Source organism: Salvelinus alpinus, chromosome 25 (genome assembly GCF_045679555.1).
Source record: "Salvelinus alpinus chromosome 25, SLU_Salpinus.1, whole genome shotgun sequence".
Taxonomy (NCBI): Eukaryota; Metazoa; Chordata; class Actinopteri; order Salmoniformes; family Salmonidae; genus Salvelinus; species Salvelinus alpinus.
Window position 1 is genome coordinate 26,659,908 of NC_092110.1, and position 20,573 is coordinate 26,680,480.

At 41.6% G+C, this 20,573-nt stretch overlaps 1 protein-coding gene across 1 annotated transcript; it reads right to left on the reverse strand.

Moving 5' to 3' along the window:
- Window positions 1-5,826: 5,826 nt before the first annotated feature.
- cln8 (CLN8 transmembrane ER and ERGIC protein) lies at window positions 5,827-12,985 on the reverse strand. The gene is made up of 3 exons (XM_071366366.1): window positions 12,864-12,985; window positions 11,611-12,270; window positions 5,827-8,088 (listed from the first exon to the last, which is right to left on the reverse strand). Exons 2-3 carry the CDS (start codon window positions 12,163-12,165, stop codon window positions 7,774-7,776), a joined length of 870 nt encoding a protein of 289 aa, XP_071222467.1. The 5' UTR covers window positions 12,166-12,270; window positions 12,864-12,985; the 3' UTR covers window positions 5,827-7,773.
- Window positions 12,986-20,573: the final 7,588 nt, after the last annotated feature.

The following is a 20,573-nucleotide window of genomic DNA, read 5'->3' on the forward strand; positions in this document are numbered from 1 at the left end:
TCCCCTGCAAGGGAATCTCCGGATCAAAACTGTGTGTATCCTGAGGTTGGAAAAATAGGATGATCGAGCAGCAGTGAGGGCTCTTCGATACTGCACGGTACTGTCTTTCCAAGCTAGTCGGAAGACTTCCAGTTCGGTGTGGCGCCATTTCCGTTCCAATTTTCTGGAAGCTTGCTTCAGAGCTCGGGTATTTTCTGTATACCAGGGAGCTAGTTTCTTATGACACATGTTTTTAGTTTTTAGGGGTGCAACTGCATCTAGGGTATTGCGCAAGGTTAAATTGAGTTCCTCAGTTAGGTGGTTAACTGATTTTTGTCCTCTGACGTCCTTGGGTAGGCAGAGGGAGTCTGGAAGGGCATCAAGGAATCTTTTTGTTGTCTGATAATTTATAGCACGACTTTTGATGCTCCTTGGTTGGGGTCTGAGCAGATTATTTGTTGCGATTGCAAACGTAATAAAATGGTGGTCCGATAGTCCAGGATTATGAGGAAAAACATTAAGATCTACAACATTTATTCCATGGGACAAAACTAGGTCCAGAGTATGACTGTGGCAGTGAGTAGGTCCAGAGACATGTTGGACAAAACCCACTGAGTCGATGATGGCTCCGAAAGCCTTTTGGAGTGGGTCTGTGGACTTTTCCATGTGAATATTAAAATCACAAAAAATTTGAATATTATCTGCTATGACTACAAGGTCCGATAGGAATTCAGGGAACTCAGTGAGGAACGCTGTATATGGCCCAGGAGGCCTGTAAACAGTAGCTATAAAAAGTGATTGAGTAGGCTGCATAGATTTCATGACTAGAAGCTCAAAAGACAAAAACACATTTTTTTTCTTTTCTTTTTTGTAAATTGAAATTTGCTATCGTAAATGTTAGCAACACCTCCGCCTTTGCGGGATGCACGGGGGATATGGTCACTAGTGTAACCAGGAGGTGAGGCCTCATTTAACACAGTAAATTTATCAGGCTTAAGCCATGTTTCAGTCAGGCCAATCACATCAAGATTATGATCAGTGATTAGCTCATTGACTATAACTGCCTTTGAAGTGAGGGATCTAACATTAAGTAGCCCATTTTGAGATGTGAGGTATCACGATCTCTTTCAATAATGGCAGGAATGGAGGAGGTCTTTATCCTAGTGAGATTGCTAAGGCGAACACCGCCATGTTTAGTTTTGCCCAACCTAGGTCGAGGCACAGACAGTCTCAATGGGGATGGCTGAGCTGACTACACTGACTATGCTAGTGGCAGACTCCACTAAGCTGGCAGGCTGGCTAACAGCCTGCTGCCTGGCCTGGACCCTATTTCATTGTGGAGCTAGAGGAGTTAAAGCCCTGTCTATGTTGGTAGATAAGATGAGAGCACCCCTCCAGCTAGGATGGAGTCCGTCACTCCTCAGCAGGCCAGGCTCGGTCCTGTTTGTGGGTGAGTCCCAGAAAGAGGGCCAATTATCTACAAATTCTATCTTTTGGGAGGGGCAGAAAACAGTTTTCAACCAGCGATTGAGTTGTGAGACTCTGCTGTAGAGCTCATCACTCCCCCTAACTGGGAGGGGGCCAGAGATAATTACTCGATGCCGACACATCTTTCTAGCTGATTTACACGCTGAAGCTATGTTGCGCTTGGTGAACTCTGACTGTTTCATCCTAACATCGTTGGTGCCGACGTGGATAACAATATCTCTATACTCTCTACACTCGCCAGTTTTAGCTTTAGCCAGCACCATCTTCAGATTAGCCTTAATCTTAATCTAGATCGGGTTTTGGTATTTTTCATTTAAATGTACGCAGCCTGTTGTTAAATGGATGGGGTTGGGATTTGGGCTAAATCAACTGATGCTGATGTAATTGTGTTTTCTGAAACCTGGCTCAGAAAGTCTGTTCTTGATAAGGATATTTGTATAAATGGTTACAATGTGTATCGCCCTGATCGAGTTAAGAAAGGTGGGGGTGTGGCTATATATGTAAAGACTAAATTCCTTATAAGTGTGGCAGTCAAACTATTTGTAAACAGTTGGAATTTCTTGCTTTGAATATTGAGGTTTCAAAGGGTTCCTCTATAACTGTGATTGGCTGTTATAGACCCCCCTCTGCTCTCGGTGATGCATTTTCTTCTCTGATGCACCTTATGTCTAAACTTCTTTACAGTGAAATGATCTTGATTGGGGATCTCAACTCGTGTTGGTTAAAGCCGGTGTCTGATGATTTAAAAATGTTTTGTAATTCTATGAATCTTACCCAGTTGATTAACTCACCCACTCGCCCAAATCTCAAATGTCCAGAGAAATCTACCCTGATTGATTTGATATTGACAAATGTTCCACATAAATATTCTGTGGTTGGTGTTTTTTGTAATGATTTCAGTGACCATTGTGCTGTTGCTGCTGTTAGAAATACTAAGGTTCCTAAAACAAACCCACGTTTTATTCGTAAGAGAAATTTGAAATGTTTTAATGAGCAGGCTTTCTTTCATGATTTGTTTTATTTTGACTGGAGCAGATTGAGCTTATTCCTGATGTGGAAACTGCCTGGAAATTCTTTCATTATGTTTTTTTCCCCAAATAGTAAACTAACATGCCCCATTCCACAGGTTCAGAGTTCAAGGGCGGGATAATCCATGGTTTTCTTCTGAGCTGTCTTGTATTATTCACGACTGTAATTTAGCCTGGGCTAAAGCAAGGAAATCATGTTCTGATGCTGATTGGCTTATTTTTAGGCAGTTACGAAACAAGTGTTCTTTTCTTCTCAGGAAGGCCAAGTCTGAATATTTTATGTCTGCTACCACTGATAACCTGAATGACCCTAGAAAGTTTTGTAAGGCTATTAAGTCTATGTCTGGAAACAGTAATGTTAATGAATTGCCGTCATGTGTATTGAAGGACTTTGTTGCTGTATATGGCAAAACTGAAATGCTGAATTGTTTCAATGAGCACTTTGTATCATCTGGTAGGCTGTTTGATTCAGTGTCCTCTGTTTCTGTACAACCCTGTGTGGATGAACCAGCGAGAGCTGATCAACCTTTTAGCTTTTTGCCATTCTCAGTGCAGGAGGTACATAAAGCCCTGAAATCCTTAGATCAGAGAAAGTCGGCAGGTTCTGATCTTCTTGATCTCTGCTTTTTAAATCTGGCAGCTGATTTCATAGCCGAACCACTTACATATCTGTTCAATCTAACCCTGGACTGTAATGAAATTCCAAACATCTGGAAATCAGCATTTGTCCTACCACTTTTAAAAGGGGGAGTTCCAACTCTTTTAAATAATTATAGGCCAATCTCAAAGCTGTCACCCCTGGTGAAAATACTTGAAAACCTTGTAAGTGAACAGCAAAATAGTTTTTATATACTAACTCTATTTTATCAATGTACCAGAGTCTGCAAAGTCATGCAAAATGCAGGTTTCTTTAAAGAGAGCAGACTGAGTGTCATAATACCGGATGATTTTTGTTGTTAATGGCCCTCACTTATCAAACAAGATATGAGTGTATATGAGGAAATCAGACTTTGTCGTTTGTGTACACACACTAGAGATGAACAGAATTACACTCCCTCGCTACATAATAAGTAGACCACTGCTGCATAATCTACTTTTTGTTGAGTGTGACACAGTAGAGCAGACTGTGAAGGTCAACATGTTAAGCAGCACAAGAAAAGAGGGAGGGGAAGATGTACAGATGATAAAATGCCATTTAGGTAGAGATGATCTTGATGACACAGGAGACTTAAAAAAATGACAAACAACACAAACACATAACAATGTCTACAATTGATATTCTATGTATAATAATGATTCATTCGCTGAGAAACACAGAAGAAGAGAGTGAAGGGGAGGCCCTCCAGTGGCTTGTTGAGAAATGTGGAAACAGATATCATGTTCTTAACAATGAGAACAGGGAAGAACTGCTGGAGAAGAGAGAGGAGGTGGAAGGAAACACAAAAGTGTTTCAGCCAAATGAAAAGGACAGGTACTCAAATGTCAAGAAGAGGTGGAGGGCAGTACCAGCAGCAATAAGGAGAACAGGGAGCAACCAGTTGTTTCCTCCAGAAAGGGACTATTATTCTGGTTAATCCTGTAACAGAAATGTTTGCAGCAAGTGTGTTACATCATGTCTTCCTCTACTGTCCTCAACTCCTCTCCATTGCATTGGATTCCATTTTGAAGGCATACCTGTATGATCGAATTGAGAGTTCAAATATAGGACATGTTATGCAATGCTAAAACTTGTTCATAACTATATATACTTGAGGATTTCTCAAAACATTGTTTTCATACAATTCTACTGGTCATGATGTGAAAGAAAGATTTAATTACAAAAAAGTATCCGTGAAGGTGTTGTTGTGTTGTTCCACAGTGAGTGGATCGATGCCAATAAGAAGAGCATGGAGCAATCAGTTTCTTCCTCCAGAAGGTGAGTATTATTCTAATTAACCTTGTAACATTAACCAATGTAGCAATTGTGTAGCAGTCATCTCCTCGTCTTGTGTCCTCTCCTCCATTTCTCTGATCAGACAGTGAAAGCCAGCTTAATGCGCTTCCACCATATTGTTTTTTAATCTAAAGTATTTCCTGTTTTTATGAAAAGGAGGAGACAACAGACTGTTTTCTTTTATTTTCTCCTTAATTTGCCGTTTTCCTCTTTAGACGGGAATTGTAGACTTTAGCTCATACACAATTTAAAATAAACAGCTACTTCCAGTATTCCTGTCTACCTTGGTAAAGCACATCTCTCCCTACACCATGTTTGATTTATATGTTCCACCACCTCACCGTCAACCCAGCATGGAAGAAAAAGAACATGCAACAATGCGCAGCACATCTTGATTCTAAATTCCAAAAGAATATGCCTAGATTGTATCTAAAAACCCACCATTGATTCCCTTGTAACTTTCACAGATGGCACCATCGTTGTGTTGAGGTATAGCTGTTGTTTCAGTGATTTGATAAAAGGCAAACCACCACATACTGTTAGTTTCCTTGTTGTTCCCCAGTGAGTGGAGATGGCAGATCTGATACCCTGTCTCTTGGAAGCTCTGGATACAGCTCCCAGACATAACTACCAGCATCTGACTACTGGTTTGGATCACATAGTTCTGGAACCCTGCTCCTTGAATCTAGAATGGTCTCTCTGACTTCCATTTGAGTGTCTGACTTCAGAGGCCAAAGAGGATTCAAGGAGAAGCCGTGGAGTGGCTCAGAGTGCTGTGGGTCACTCTGATGTCACTCCAGACATTGGGACATGACAGAATAAAGATAGATTACATCTGACACTTTTAACAGAACTGATGGAAAAGTTCAAGTTTGAGAATTACATGCAAAAATTCACTAACAGATGATCAACGTGATACATTGTAAATTCTTTATTATTGTGTAGTGTAATGCTCATCTAGGGACCAGCACTGATAATTAGCATAAGGTTAAATGTGATGGTAAAATGCATCTGACTTGTGTATTAGATATTTTAATATTGACATTTCTAGCAGAGGAATAACATACTGCATCAAGTGTTATGCACAGAATTGATCAGCGGTATCAATAGTTTTCATAACAATCCTTATTTCAGGAAGCTAGTCTCCGATAGAGGGACCAACTGTGGACCATGTTGCATGACATAACGAGGTGTTTGTAGGTGAGAAGTTCAGGCAGAAATAAAATACATTTTCTACTAAACTACAAGATACTGTTGATGTTAAAGGTTTTATTGGCATTTCATGTTATAGTGAATACTCTGAGAGTCTGACAGTACCAATGTGTCAGTATGCATCACATAATGGTTTCTTGAGGAGAAATGTAACAGCTATTTAAATAAGGAAATCCAACACTGTGCCAATTTTAGTTCAGAAAAGTTTTAATAGTTTAAATTGAAGTTGAAAAGAATTAGGTGGAAAAACATAACATACATATTTGCATCAGGTCTAGAAACCATAAAGAACACCGAAGGTCTAGGTCATAGGCTAGGACCTAGAGGAAAGAACTAGTGAAACAAATGGAACTGTGCCACAATGACTTGTCACCCTTGATAAGTAGTCATCTTCCCATTAAGGACCAATGCCACATATCACCATGGTGTCATGAGTACCACTGTCAAACGTTTTGAACGAACAACAAGGCTTAATTCATAACGGTAATAATAAATCCTGAATTCAAAATATTAGTCAAACTAGTAAAGTTAAGGTTAATTATGTTTTTAATAAAGGCCCTTAGTCCTGCATCAATTTGAATAATATTTTGTTAAAAAAAGATATAAAATAAATACCTATGGCCCCTTTTTCTCAGTGTGGGCTTTACTGTCTTGGCCGTCTGAGTCTCTGTCGTCAGCTATTAAGACTTAAAATAATGTCATGGATGTTGTTGAGGTTTTCCCATGTGAATTACTTATTATACTTTATCATTTATAACCTATAGGGGGCCTTAGTTCTAGGATCTGTGACTAACGTAATACCGATTTGTAAAAAAATAAATACATTTTTACACAAAAGAGCCTTTGTGAGATACAAGTAGGGCGTTCTGGAAGCAGCTCAATGTGGGTGAGTTGACTCCAAAGAACTCAATGCTAGACTGCAGGACTGAGTTTTCCATAAGAATATTCATGAAATACATATTTGTACACAAATGACCAGGATAAGGGTTCAAACTCACTCACTCCGTCTCACATGACTCAACCTGATTTAATTGTCCACTGAAACTAATTTGCAGGCATACAGAAGGTCCAATGAGATAGGTAACATAAAGGAGACTAAAGAGATTACCCATAAAGTATTAACCCCTAACTTCATTTCCAGGCAGATCAGTGGTAGACTAGTTACGTTACAAAGGGAAGCAACATGACCGTCTGTTTGGCCTGCACGGTGGTGCTTGTTATTAGTCTACTCCCTACAGTTGCTCCTTTGAAAACAGTAATGCTTCTGGTAGCTCCCTTAGCATCCATCCACTGTCTTAGTATTACAGTCTACGTGCATCAAGTCAACCCCACTTTCAAAGATACTACACTGACAGCCACAGAGCACAGGAACCATGTCTACAAGATGAGATGAATTGATAAAGATGACATTAGAGCATGCAACTCTACCGGCACACATTACAGTCTAATCTCAAGCAAGTCAGGAAGCGTTTTGTACCATACAGAACAAAGTTGCTTGCCTTCCAATGACTTGTGATCTGCCAGAACCAATGACCCAGTCTCCAGGCTGTCACTGTTTGTTCTCAGCCAGTAAATCTGCTGCCTCATGGACCTATCTGTACTCAGCACAGTGGTTGAGTGACCACACACTGTGCCTGTAAGTGCAAATACCACTGGTGCCTCAGGGCACTTCAAACCAGGCAACACCCCATTCCAGAGAGGTTAACTAACACATTCACACCTTCATGCTGGAAGCTGAACAATGTAAACAGAACAATAATATACCTTTCTCATCTGCACTCCTTCGCAATAAAACAACACTAATCAAAACAGCAAATTATAACCAAAGTCAAGCAAAGACAATAATACTGTGAGATGATTTCTTGTCGTCAGTGACATCTCCTTTCAGAACCCAGCTAGGTTCTAAAGTCCAAGAGCAAGAAGCCCTTTCATCCACATCTTGTAGAGACACAGCAGACCTAAAACCTGTACTGAGAACCTTTCAAAAAACAGTAGTTTAGTTCAACTTGAAATCTTCAAAACATCTCAAGCACTAAAAGCTAAAGAGTTTGTGAGAAATTAATCACCCTTCCTCTCCTAGCATAGTAAAAGAGCCCCATAACTCTCCAAACAGGTTCACAGTTCTTGGCTTGTTTATCTCTCATGAGTTTTCTCCTTCTGCTCCCCACTGGGGCCATTGGGCGGCGGCTTGTTGCTGAAGTTCCAGTCGACAGGGTTGAGGAGCTGCATGGTCTTCTTGTGTGTCCAGATGGGGTTGATGATCACTGTGAGCAGGGCCAGGCCGGTGTAGAAGAGGATGCGCTGGGGCAGAGCTACGTACATGTTCATCTCCCCCCAGTGGCTCCAGCTCACCCACCACATGTAGTACGTGAGCACCATGCGGCAGTGGAACATGTGGATCATCACCCACTGGTTGGCCTTCCAGAATAGCGTCCTCGCCCAGCCCGCCTGGAGGGGAGAGAAAACAGATACTTGTACGGATTGGGCAGGGGATAAAGACTGTCACAGTGTTTGGGGCCGTCGTCATCTATAACAATGTACAGTGCCTTCACAAAGTAATTAATAAAAAAATCTAAAACTGAAATGTCTTGAGTCAACAAGTATTCAACATCTTTGTTATGGGAAGCCTACATAAGTCCAGGAGTGAACATTCACATAATAAGTAGCATCTACTCATTCTGTGTTCAATAATAGTTGTTAACATGATTTTGAAATGACTACCACTTCTCTGTACCCCACACATACAGATAATTGTAAGGTCCCTCAATCAAGTAGTGAATTTCAGGCACAGATTCAATCAAAGACCAGGAAGGTTTCCCAATGTCTCATAAAGAAGGGTAACTACTGGTAGATGTGTAAAAATAAATCTGACACTGAATATTAATTTGAGCACGGTGAAGTTATAAAATCAGGCTTTGGATGGTGTATCAATAAACCCAGAGAATACAAAGATACAGGCGTCCTTCCTGACTCAGTCACCGGAGAGGAAGGCAACTGCTAAGGGATTTCACCATGTGGCCAATGAGGATTTTAAAACAGTTACATAGTTTAATAGTTGTGAGAAAAGTGAGGATGGCTCAGCAACATTGTAGTTAGTCCACAATACTAACCTAAATGACAGAGAAAAAAAAGTGAAGACTGTACAGAATAAAAATATTCCAAAACATGCATCCTGTTTGCAACAAGGCACTAAAGTAAAACTGCTAAATATGTGGCAAAGAAACAAACTTTTTCTCCTGAATACAAAGTGTTATGTTAGAGGCAAATCCAACACATCACAGAGTACCATTCTTCATATTTTCAAGCATGGTGGCGGCTGCATCATGTTATGGGTATGCTTCTCATCGGCAGGGACTAGGGAGTTTTTTTTGTTGATAAAAATAAACAATACAGCTAAGCACAGGCAAAATCTTAAGAGGAAAACCTGGTTCAATCTGCTTTCCCACAGACACTGGGAGACAAATTCACCTTTCAGCAGGACAATAACCTAAAACACAAGGCCAAATCTACATTGGAGTTGCTTACCAAGATGATATTGAATATTTCTGAGTGGCCTAGTTACAATTTTGACTTAAACTAGGCTTGAAAATCTATGGCAATCTTTCTTATCAAAATATATGAGTGTTTTATTTTATATAAACTCACTAAAAAAAGAAACGTCCTCTCACTGTCAACTGCGTTTTTCCCCCAGCAAACTTAACATGTGTAAATATTTGTATGAACATAAGATTCAACAACTGAGACATAAACTGAACAAGTTCCACAGACATGTGACTAACAGAAATGGAATAATGTGTCCCTGAACAAAGGGGGGAGGGGGGGGGGGGGTCAAAATCAAAAGTAATAGTCAGTATCTGGTGTGGCCACCAGCTGCATTAAGTACTGCAGTGCATTTCCTCCTCATGGACTGCACCAGATTTGCCCGTTCTTGCTGTGAGATGTTACCCCACTCTTCCACCAAGGTACCTGCAAGTTCCCGGACATTTCTGGGGGGGAATGGCCCTAGCCCTCACCCTCCGATCCAACAGGTTCCAGACGTGCTCAATGGGATTGAGATCCAGGCTCTTCACTGGCCATGGCAGAACACTGACATTCCTGTCTTGCAGGAATTCACACACAGAGCGAGCAGTATGGCTGGTGGCATTGTCATGCTGGAGGGTCATGTCAGGATGAGCCTGCAGGAAGGGTACCACATGAAGGAGGAGGATGTCTTCCCTGTAACACACAGCGTTGAGATTGCCTGCAATCTCAACAAGCTCAGTCCGATGATGCTGTGACACACCGCCCCAGACCATGATGGACCCTCCACCTCCAAATCAATCCCGCTCCAGAGTACAGGCCTCGGTGTAACGCTCATTCCTTCGACGATAAATGTGAGACAAAACCGCAACTCGTCAGTGAAGAGCACTTTTTGCCAGTCCTGTCTGGTCCAGCGACGGTGGGTTTGTACACATAGGCAACATTGTTGCCGGTGATGTCTGGTGAGGACCTGCCTTACAGCAGGCCTACAAGCCCTCAGTCCAGCCTCTCTCATCCTATTGTGGACAGTCTGAGCACTGATGGAGGGATTGTGCGTTCCTGGTGTAACTCGGGCAGTTGTTGTTGCCATCCTGTACCTGTCCTGCATGTGTTATGTTCGGATGTACCGATCCTGTGCAGGTGTTGATACACGTGGTCTGCCACTGCGAGGACGATCAGCTGTCCGTCCTGTAGCGCTTTCTTAGGCGTCTCACAGTACGGACATTGCAAATTATTGCCCTGGCCACATCTGCAGTCCTCATTCCTCCTTGCAGCATGCCTAAAGCACGTTCACGCAGATGAGCAGGTACCCTGGGCATCTTTCTTTTTGTGTTTTTCAGAGTCAGTAGAAATACCTCTTTAGTGTCCTAAGTTTTCATAACTGTGACCTTAATTGCCTACCGTCTGTAAGCTGTTAGTGTCTTAACGACCGTTCCACAGTTAATTAATTGTTTATGGTTCATTGAACAAGCATGGGAAACAGTGTTTAAACCCTTTACAATGAAGATCTGTGAAGTTATTTGGCTTTTTACGAATTATCTTTGAAAGACAGGGTCCTGAAAATTAGATGTTTCTTTTAAATTTTTCATAAATCTTAGAACTTTACTTCCACTGACATTACTGAGTATTTTTTGTAGACCGTTGACCAAAAGTTACAATTAAATCCATTTTAATCCCACTTTGAGAATACTTTCTGAAGTGACGTGAAATCTCATGTGACTTTTGTCTATTTTGTTATTTTTTTTACTCCTTTTTCTTCCCAATTAATAGTTACAGTCTTGTCTCATAACTGCAACTCCCATAAGGACACGGGAGAGGCGAAGGTCGAGAGCCTCCGAAACACAACCCAACCAAGCCGTACTGCTTCTTGACACAATGCTCACTTAACCCAGAAGGCAGCCGCACCAATGTGCTACACCTGGCCACCGTGTCAGCGTGCACTGCACCCGGCCCACCACAGGAGTCGCTAGTGCGCGATGGGACAAGGACATCCCTGCCGGTCAAACCCTCCCCTAACCCGGACGACGCTGGGCCAATTGTGCGCCACCCCATGAGTCTCCAGGTCGCAGCCAGCTGCGACAGAGCCTGGACTCGAACCCAGAATCTCTAATGACACAGCTAGCAGTGCCTTAGACCACTGCGCCGCTCGGGAGGCCGACTTGGGTCTATTTTTGCCTAGAAATTCCCCTTTCTCAAAATGGCCATCTGTACATTCATCATCGTTGCAAATCATGTCAAGGTGCTGGTCTCAGTGTTGAGTATGTAAACAGAAAAGGGGAATTGAAATCCATCTGTCCTTTTTATGTCTAGCCCACCAGTAAAACAACTGAACTATAAGAAAATGAATAAGCTTACAGTACAGTGTCACAAATGGAGTCAATCAACAAAACAGTAACATACTGTATAGAGAATATGGTGAAAGACACCAGACAGACACAAACACTCCTTTACCTTTAGTAACATCCAGGAGATGCAGGTGAAGGGTGTGCTCATCTCCAGCAGCAGAGTGACCATGGGCAGGTAATGTCCTAGTGAGTCCCAGACCACCGCCCCAGCAAACCCTGACAGGGCAAAGAAATGATGGGCGGCCAGGGGAAGGTCGAAAGCCCTGAACACCACACTGGAGGCATGCAGCGCCACATTCTCAAACAGAAAGAAGCCTGTGGCTGTGAGCACAGTGAACCAAGACCAGTCCTCCTGACCTCTGACCCTGTCCCTGGACACGGCCGACTCCTCGGTCAGCGCCCGTAGGCCCGCCACCGTGCTCTGGAGGCCAAACGCGGCCCGTGTGGTCGCCAGGTTCCAGAACACCTTCTCCTTAGCCAGCAGAGAGCGGTAGGTCTGGGAGAGAGCCATGGACACCAGGTGGGAGAGGAGGAACACGGCCGTGTAGAAGGCAAAGCCCAGGCCGATGACCTGGAAGCGAAGGCCCCAGGAGAAGTAGCCCGGACTGGGGTCACCGGGGCCCTTGAATGCCGGCAGGGTGCTGGCCTGCTCGGAGATCATGTTGGTTTGTGTGAGTGGATGGATGGATTATGTCTGTTGAAGGTCTCACAGAGTTGAGTGACCCTGTGATCACTGAAAGATCTCATGGGTTAGTCATCAACCACCCTGCAACAGGAATTAAAGCCAAAACACATTGGTCAATGTTCATAAAATAGTTATGACATGTCAACATTTGCTAGATGGCGTTTGAAAATGACTCTCTATATGTAGCCAAAAACATGATCAGTTATTGTTGACCCAAGATAAGTGATGTCGGTGTATTAACTACCGTCTGTTTGAAATAACACCGAGGCACAAGACGGGAGAAGTGAGTGACTTCACATCTTATTTCGTTTGACAGACGATAACATAAGATATCGGGCACCTTTTTTCGTCTTACCATGGTGTGTCAAATTAAATTAAATCTGATAAATGCAACAACGTGGCAAAATCAGTTAGAAACGTGGTTAGATGGAAGCGAGAAAAGGAGGAAGGTTTACTAAAAACTGAAACATTACAACATTGTTTACACTCTGTTGACTGTAACATTGTTCCACTCAGGCACAATTGCGATACCTTAGCTGCAACATTGTTGCAGGCTGTTTCTCAACTGTATCAGAACAGAATGTACTGACACAAAACAAACAGCTGTTTGTGGCTAGTCGTCGCCATTGTAGCAATAAGTAGTTTTTGTCCTACAAAGCATAAGAATGTGTTACCTTATTTGTTCATTATTGGCAAACATCAGTGTGTACTACTGTGAAATCAAAGATATTCCATCCGATCAGCAGCGGGTTTGTTATCAATTTGGGCTTCTTCTTCTTCTTCTTCGGTGGGGTGTATCGGCGGTTGTCATCCAACGTTATGCTGCATTACCGCCACCTACTGTACTAGAGTGTTGGCCAAAGACAGGGAGAAACTAAATTCTACCTGTCAGCCCCGTTGCTCTTAAAAAATATAACAAAATATTTGAGATTATATCTAATGATGTTCTACTCAATATACTCTTTAAACTAATTTCCTGTATCCCCTTCTCCCTCATACTAGATCTCAGCCTCTCTCTTTCCCTCTGATACTGTCCACACTGTGTCAGTACATGCTCCACTGTCTCTGTTTCCTGACAATAATCACACTTTCCTGTTGGATGCTTTCCTATCACATTTAAGGTTTTATTCAACCGGCTGTGTCCCACCCTTAATCTTGAAAAAATAGCCTCCTTTCTTCTGTTCCTTCCTGCCGTCCTCACCTCCACGACTTTCCTCTGTACTTGAAATAAATGCCTGCCCTTAGTATCTCTATTCCACTGCACCATCACTGTCCATATCAGGCTTTTTTCCTCTGCCTTGCTCATGGAAACTACAACATCAACATCCCCGCTACGAAGTGCTTGTTGAGCCAGTACATCAACAGCCTCGTTCCCCTCCACCCTCACATATGCTGGGACCCATGTACATCTTATCTGTATACTATCTGCCTAATCCTGCCATGGGTTTGTAGCACCTCGTAAAGCAGGTATGATCTGCTATGTGAAGTAAATGACTGTAGACTCATCAACACTGCACATGAATCAGAGCAAATAACTTCTCTGTCTGGCTTGACTTCCTCCACCCACTGCAAGGCCAATAGTATGGCCATCAGCTCTGCCGTATATACAGCCAGATGATCTGTAATACGTTTCCTGACTGCCACCCCACATTCCTGCTCTACAAATGCTGACCCAGAACATCCTGTACTTGGATCTTTCAAACCATCTGTGTAAATGGCCACAAAATCCTGATACACAGTATCCAGACGTCTCTTAAACAATTCAGATGGATCAACACCCTCCCTATCGTTCTGTAGTCTCTTCAATACTTCTAGATCAACTACTGGAGGCGGGAGTAGCCATGGTGGATTTACAGGAATAGCCACCGTTGGACTAAACTCCCTTCAATACAGTCCCATCTCCTTCGCCTGGGTTTTACCCACCCACCCAAAACTTGTATTCTGTCTTCGCTCATGTTCCCAGCATGCATGTAAAATCCCTTTCGCAGGATGAGACACCCCATGTCCCTGTAGGTTGACCCAATAATTCATTGCCAGCTGCTGTCTCCTAATCTGCAATGGCATATCCCCCATGCAGTGCAGCCACTGAGATCAATTTGGTCGCTAGCAAGAAAACTGAAAATCCCACCCTATGAGTTTCCCTGCTCTCCTATTGGTCAACACTACTCAGGCAAGTGTATTGCTGTGTTTCTATTGGCCCTGGCAAGAAAACAGGAAGTCCCACCCTATGAGTTTCCCTGCTCTCCTATTGGTCAACACTACTCAGGCAAGTGTATTACTGTGTTTCTATTGGCCCTGGCAAGAAAACAGGAAGTCCCACCCTATGAGTTTCCCTGCTCTCCTATTGGTCAACACTACTCAGGCAAGTGTATTACTGTGTTTCTATTGGCCCTGAGAACATCATGTTATTAATCCCTAAATCATGTGGTGGCATCTCATCTGCAATGTTTGAGGTATTGTTGTCATATAGATCAGTAATTAGTGAATTATTGAATTACACTGCCACAGCCTATTTACTAGTTTAAATGGAGTAAAGAAAAGCAAATAATGAGACACCACCCAGTCCCTCTCAAACTTTTAAATGTTTTTCATCAAAAAATTAATTGCAGAAGTATTTACATCAGATGATATCAGCAATGATTAAACTACTTTTAAGAGGCAAAATCTTCAAAGTGTTAATTTGAAAAATGTTTGTAAAAAAAATAAATGCAGTTGTGATGTGTTTAAAATAACAGAGATTTTAAAAAAGAACAACGACAAAATCAGTAAACATTTCAACATATAAAACATATAAATGCATCTTTGCTGAACAGGTGAATAAATACAAATATCAATGTAACAGTGTCAATACAAAAAGACAATGAATAAACAAATCATACATTCAGTATCAGTATTTTGCATGCTATCACAACAGTTTATCAAAATAACCCGAACAAAGTAACAAATTGATAACAAAACACAAGTAAAAGCCCAAAAAATTGTTTCAATGAGGCATATATCATATATTAATATATTTATTATATATATTTCTTTACAAATAAATAATATTTGGCATTATATTCATCCTCACTATAGATATGATATACAAGAGATGAAAATAGTTTAGCTAAATAACTACCTTTTGAATTTGTCTAGTCATTTCACTTTCCGAGATCCAGGAAGTGTCATCTTCGTGTTTTCTCCACGATGTTGCCAAGAAAAAGACCCCTCATAAATAGTAGTGTTCCAAAGCAGATAGACAAAACAAGGCCAAACCAGTAGTGTGGCTATCGATGAAGAGGAACTGTCCTAGTCACCGATGAAACATGTTGGGGAAAGAGGTAAAGTACAGTAGGTGGGGGTTCTACATTTGCTTAAAGAATATTGCAGTTATTTTTCTGCTGCCTTCATTAGAATGAAACTAAACAAAATACTACTTTAATCTGTGGTATCAGTTTCAGACTGTTTTATCTATAGTCAAAATGAAGATGACAAAATAAATCAAATGTAAAACAAACTACATGCCACATTTACCAGAGACTTTGTTTCCTTCTGAATTCATACCCAATGAGCAGTCATTTTACACCCTCAACCACACCAGCTGACACTATGTCCCATAGACATTTGACTTGATTTGATTAAAGCCTGGAAAAACACAGGGTCTCATTGTTTGTCTGGTTATAGCTGAATGACTAGAACTGTCTGGTTGTGTGTGTTCTGCAAGGGTTACCCATTTGGACATACAGTGGAAATAATATGTGGGCATGGAAAGGATATGGTGTAATAAATCAAGGGAAAACAATATTATAAATCCCATGTTAAAAATAATTATACATTAATAACTGAAAAAAAGAACTTGGGCGCCATCTAATGGACTAAATTGGCACTGTTATACTTACAGGTACAACAAATGTAGGCAGCTTACCCTAAATAGATCTGTACTAAGGTTAACCAACAGTAGAGAACCAATGGTTGTCTGTGGCAGGATTGAGAATACGATTTTAGAATATGGCACAATTTGTTATTCTATAAATGGCACTGGTAGTGGTATGTATAAAATGTAACTCTATAATGAGTAATTCAAATGCAGAGCACAGAACGAATTCTTCTCATAAATGGAATGGTAGTAAAACATATGCAGCATGCTTTTCAATACTGAACATCCACTATAACTCCTCCGATCCTCCTTGTACATTTTTGTATTCCACTTTTTTTTTCCTCGACCTTTCAAACACTCATCACACAGACATATAAAGAATTGAAAAAAAATCTAAGTTATGCATGAATATGCTGCTAAAGCCATTGTGGTTAGATTGAATCTGAGCTTTCAATCTGAGTTGCTAGCTCTCTGCCTGGGCTACTTGTCATACCTTAGGCCATGTCACCATTCATAATGCTTCTATGAGTATTGAGGGTTGTCTGGATGGAATCCAACTGGAAATTGTACTGTAGAGGAGGAACCACCAAGTAGAGGACAGCTGTCCCATCAAGGCAAACAAGAGAGAAGGAAAGTTACAATATTTGGCACACACTCATAAAAGCAAACGCACACTCTTGCACGCACACACACAAACCCTGATGAATTTGCATATAAGTATACACACACCTCTGTCATTTCAGTGACACACTGTAAAAGAAGCAGAGATCATGTCAGAGTGTGTATCCTCCAGGGATGCCAGGGCTGATATTGAGACAAACCAGATATATATAAGCCATACAGTGCTGTGATCACCATGTACTTTACCCTGTCATCTTCAACAGTAGAGGCAGTAGAGTACAATCATCAGCACTTTTGCTTCCAAGGACCTTTGAGGCTGTCTGGTTGATCTTTCCAAGGACCTTTAAGGGATGTCACTTACGTAAGCCCCCCTTTCTCTGTCATCACATACTACAGTATATGAGAAAAGCTCACCACCACTGTCAGATTCTATAACTACAGAACAGCCTTGCAGCATGATGGAACAACAGCGGTTAGACTTCAAAGCAGAGATCCCAGCCTCCCCTAGGTCAGCATGTGTCCGTGTGAGTCTTTCTCTGCCACTGCTGCACGTCTGTCTGCGTACAACTGTAGGAACAGCAGGGGAACATTGCTAACCTGCCAACACAGATCGTGGCTTCCTGCGCGACAGACAATGGTGCACTGCAGCTACAGCACTGTAATTTTGGCTAGGTTGGTTCCCTCCCTCCAACGATATGACATCACATCACTCAGATAGATTTATGCAGACAGAAGCCAGATCTTCACTCACAATGGAAAGGAATGTTTCCACATTCACACTCGCTTAATCTACACTAACTAGTCATGATACAAAATTAAGCCATGGAAGAGAAAGATAACTGATTCAAATGAGGTAAAGATGAAATGATATGATATTGAAAGAAAATCAAACTATTTTCTGTATCCCGCAACCAACTGTGATATGCTGCATAACAAGTGATAATGTCCATCTGATTTGTGTTGTTCCCAAACATCTATAATTGAACTGACCCCCAGGACAAGGCTATCAAAACATGATCTTTTAGGATGACAGAGATAAAAGTATGTGTGTGTGTGCGTGTGTGTGTGTCCCTGCTGAGCCACACTGTCACTGTTGGACCACTAAGGGGGTAACAGTTGGGTCATGTCTCTACGGAGCGATAGACGAGTGGACTTGGAGATGCGGTGACCCTCCAGTTACCCCATGTTCTTGAAGCCATCAACAAAGTGCCACAACAAGACCGATCCTCCAACACAAACAGAACACAAAGGGACTCCAGTCTGCTGAAAGGTACTGACTGCAATATAACAAATATTTCTCTCTCTCTCTCTCTCCCTCTCTCTCCCTCTCCCCCTCCCTACCTCCCTCCCTCTCTCTCTCTCTAGATCAGTTACAGTAGAAGCCAGGTGTAGGCAGCCTATTAGCAAAACTAAACAATCATCATTTTCTCAGTCACAAAAATAGATATTTCAGACTTGAGCTGTATCAATTAGCTAAGAGAGTGCTACTGTAAGTGTTGCATTGATTGTTTAACCAGTACTGGATCGACTAAATAAAAAGCAACACCACTGACTTGGTTCATAACCACTACAGTGCATAGAATCAGAAAAATAATTTCCAAAAGTGCCCCTCAAATCAACACACGTCATCCCTCACCCCAACAACTCTAGCTCTAGGGCTTTTCAGGCCTCCTCAAGCATCTTATGGGAACTGATCCATACCCTGGTCACTGCCATTCTCCGTCTGATTATTACCCAGGGACCCTACAGTCCCCTCAACGTCTACATCACAGAATCATATTAGGCCCCTGGAGTGCATGTCTGAGCTGTGAGAGAGGAAAATAACCCCAGTTTAACAATGACTCATATTCCCTACAGTACCATCCAGACACAAGAGAACAACTCAAGTCTCTCCAACTTCACATTTGTCATGTCTTTGCTATCAGCCGGGGATCAAAAAGCATTATTCTTCCCTCATATCTCTTCACTCTGGGACTGTTTTACATTATTACCTTGTAACGGTTACCTTTTGGAGTAACCGCTACAAGGTAATAACGTGATACAGTCCCAAACAGTCACACACTGCGCGTGTCTGGTAGATAATCAACAATAGATAGCTTTGTTCTCATCAATGAAAATATGTCACTCCTGTGTGTTTGAGTGTTGTTTCTTTAGAAACTGTTATTCCCGGGTTGACATCTAGGGGAAAAATTACAGAAGTACTTTTTTGATGCGACATGATATGTAGGAAGGGATGGAGAGACGAGGTGAAAAATCAACCATGTGATTAAGAATACTAATTTCCTCTCTTGCAATTCAAATACAACAATACTGTTGTGAACTTTGTACATTTCCCTTTAAAATCAGAGAATTATAAGAAGTGCAAAAGTGCATTATTCTACGTATATATTTGATCTAAAGAACTATGCAAACGTTCCACAGCATTTCTTCCCCCACTGCAATGATATTATGTGAAAAATGTTTTTTGCATGTTGTCTGCTTCAAGTAAATGTTGTTACATGTGAAATGTCAACAGTATCGGGAACTCTAGGGGATAGTCTGGAATGGAGAAAGGTAATGAGCTTGATTCAGAAATCTTTAAATAACATTTTCTACCATGAGGCTCGCTTGAACCTTTGACTGCTACCTGTCTTGGTAGAAAGCTGCATTTTCCAACATTGACAACATTGACCAAACCAGAGCTTACTGTGATTTCACAAAACAGACGTTTCAGAAGGGATGACCTGTCCCTTGGTCAGAAGCTACAGTGTGGTATGCACAGTTGAGGTATTTCAAGCACTAGCACTTTCAAGTAGGTTCACTTCAATCATGTGTGATTGTTAGCTTATGAGCAAAATTGGAAACAAAAAGTAGGATAATTGCAGGGGTTTCCAGGAGTTGGAGTCATCAATTTGTAACTGGGTTTGCATTCTCTCTAGTTGCCGGTAGGTTTCAAAGCTGCACTTTGCAAATTTTGAAAAATACAGACTTACCGTTCCAGGATGATTCAATGAGAGCTTTTGGAGTTGTGTATTCCGTCATGTAACACTATTAAACTAACAAACAATAACAACTCATGGGAAAACCAAGGAGAAGATAAACCAATGATGAATCAATTCTTATATATGTATACAGTACCAGTCAAAAGTTTGGACAGACCTACTCATTCAAGGGTTTTTCTTAACTTTATTATTTCTACATTGTAGAATAACAGTGAAGACATCAAAACTATGAAATAACACGTATGGAATCATGTAGTAACCAAAAAAAGTGTTACATCAATATATATTTTATATTCTTCAATGCAGCTACCCTTTGCCTTGATGACAGCTTTGCACACTCTTGGCATTCTCTCAACCAGCTTCACGAGGTAGTCACCTGGAATGCATTTCAATTAACAGGTGTGCCTTGTTAAAAGTTAATTTGTTTCTTTCCTTCTTAATGCGTTTGAGCCAATCAGTTGTGTTGGGACAAGGTATGGGTGGTACAGTATACAGAAGATAGCCCTAATCAGGCCTTTATGGTCAAATTGCTGTAAAGAAACCACTACTAAAGGACACCAATAATAAGAAGAGACTTGCTTGGGCCAAGAAACATGAGCACTGGACATTAGACCGGTGGAAATCTGTCCTTTGGTCTGATGAGTCCAAATTTGCGATTATTGGTTCCAACCGCCGTGTCTTTGTGAGACGCAGAGTAGGTGAATGGATGATCTCCGCATGGAGGAGGTGTGATGGTGTGGGGTGCTTTGCTGGTGACACTGTCTGTGATTTATTTAGAATTCGAGGCACACTTAACCAGCATGGCTACCACAGCATTCTGCAGCGATATGCCAACAGTTAGCAACATTGCGCCGACAGACATGGTCATCTCGCGTTGCGTTCTTAGGAAACTGTGCAGTATTTTTTTTTTATGAATTATTTCTTAC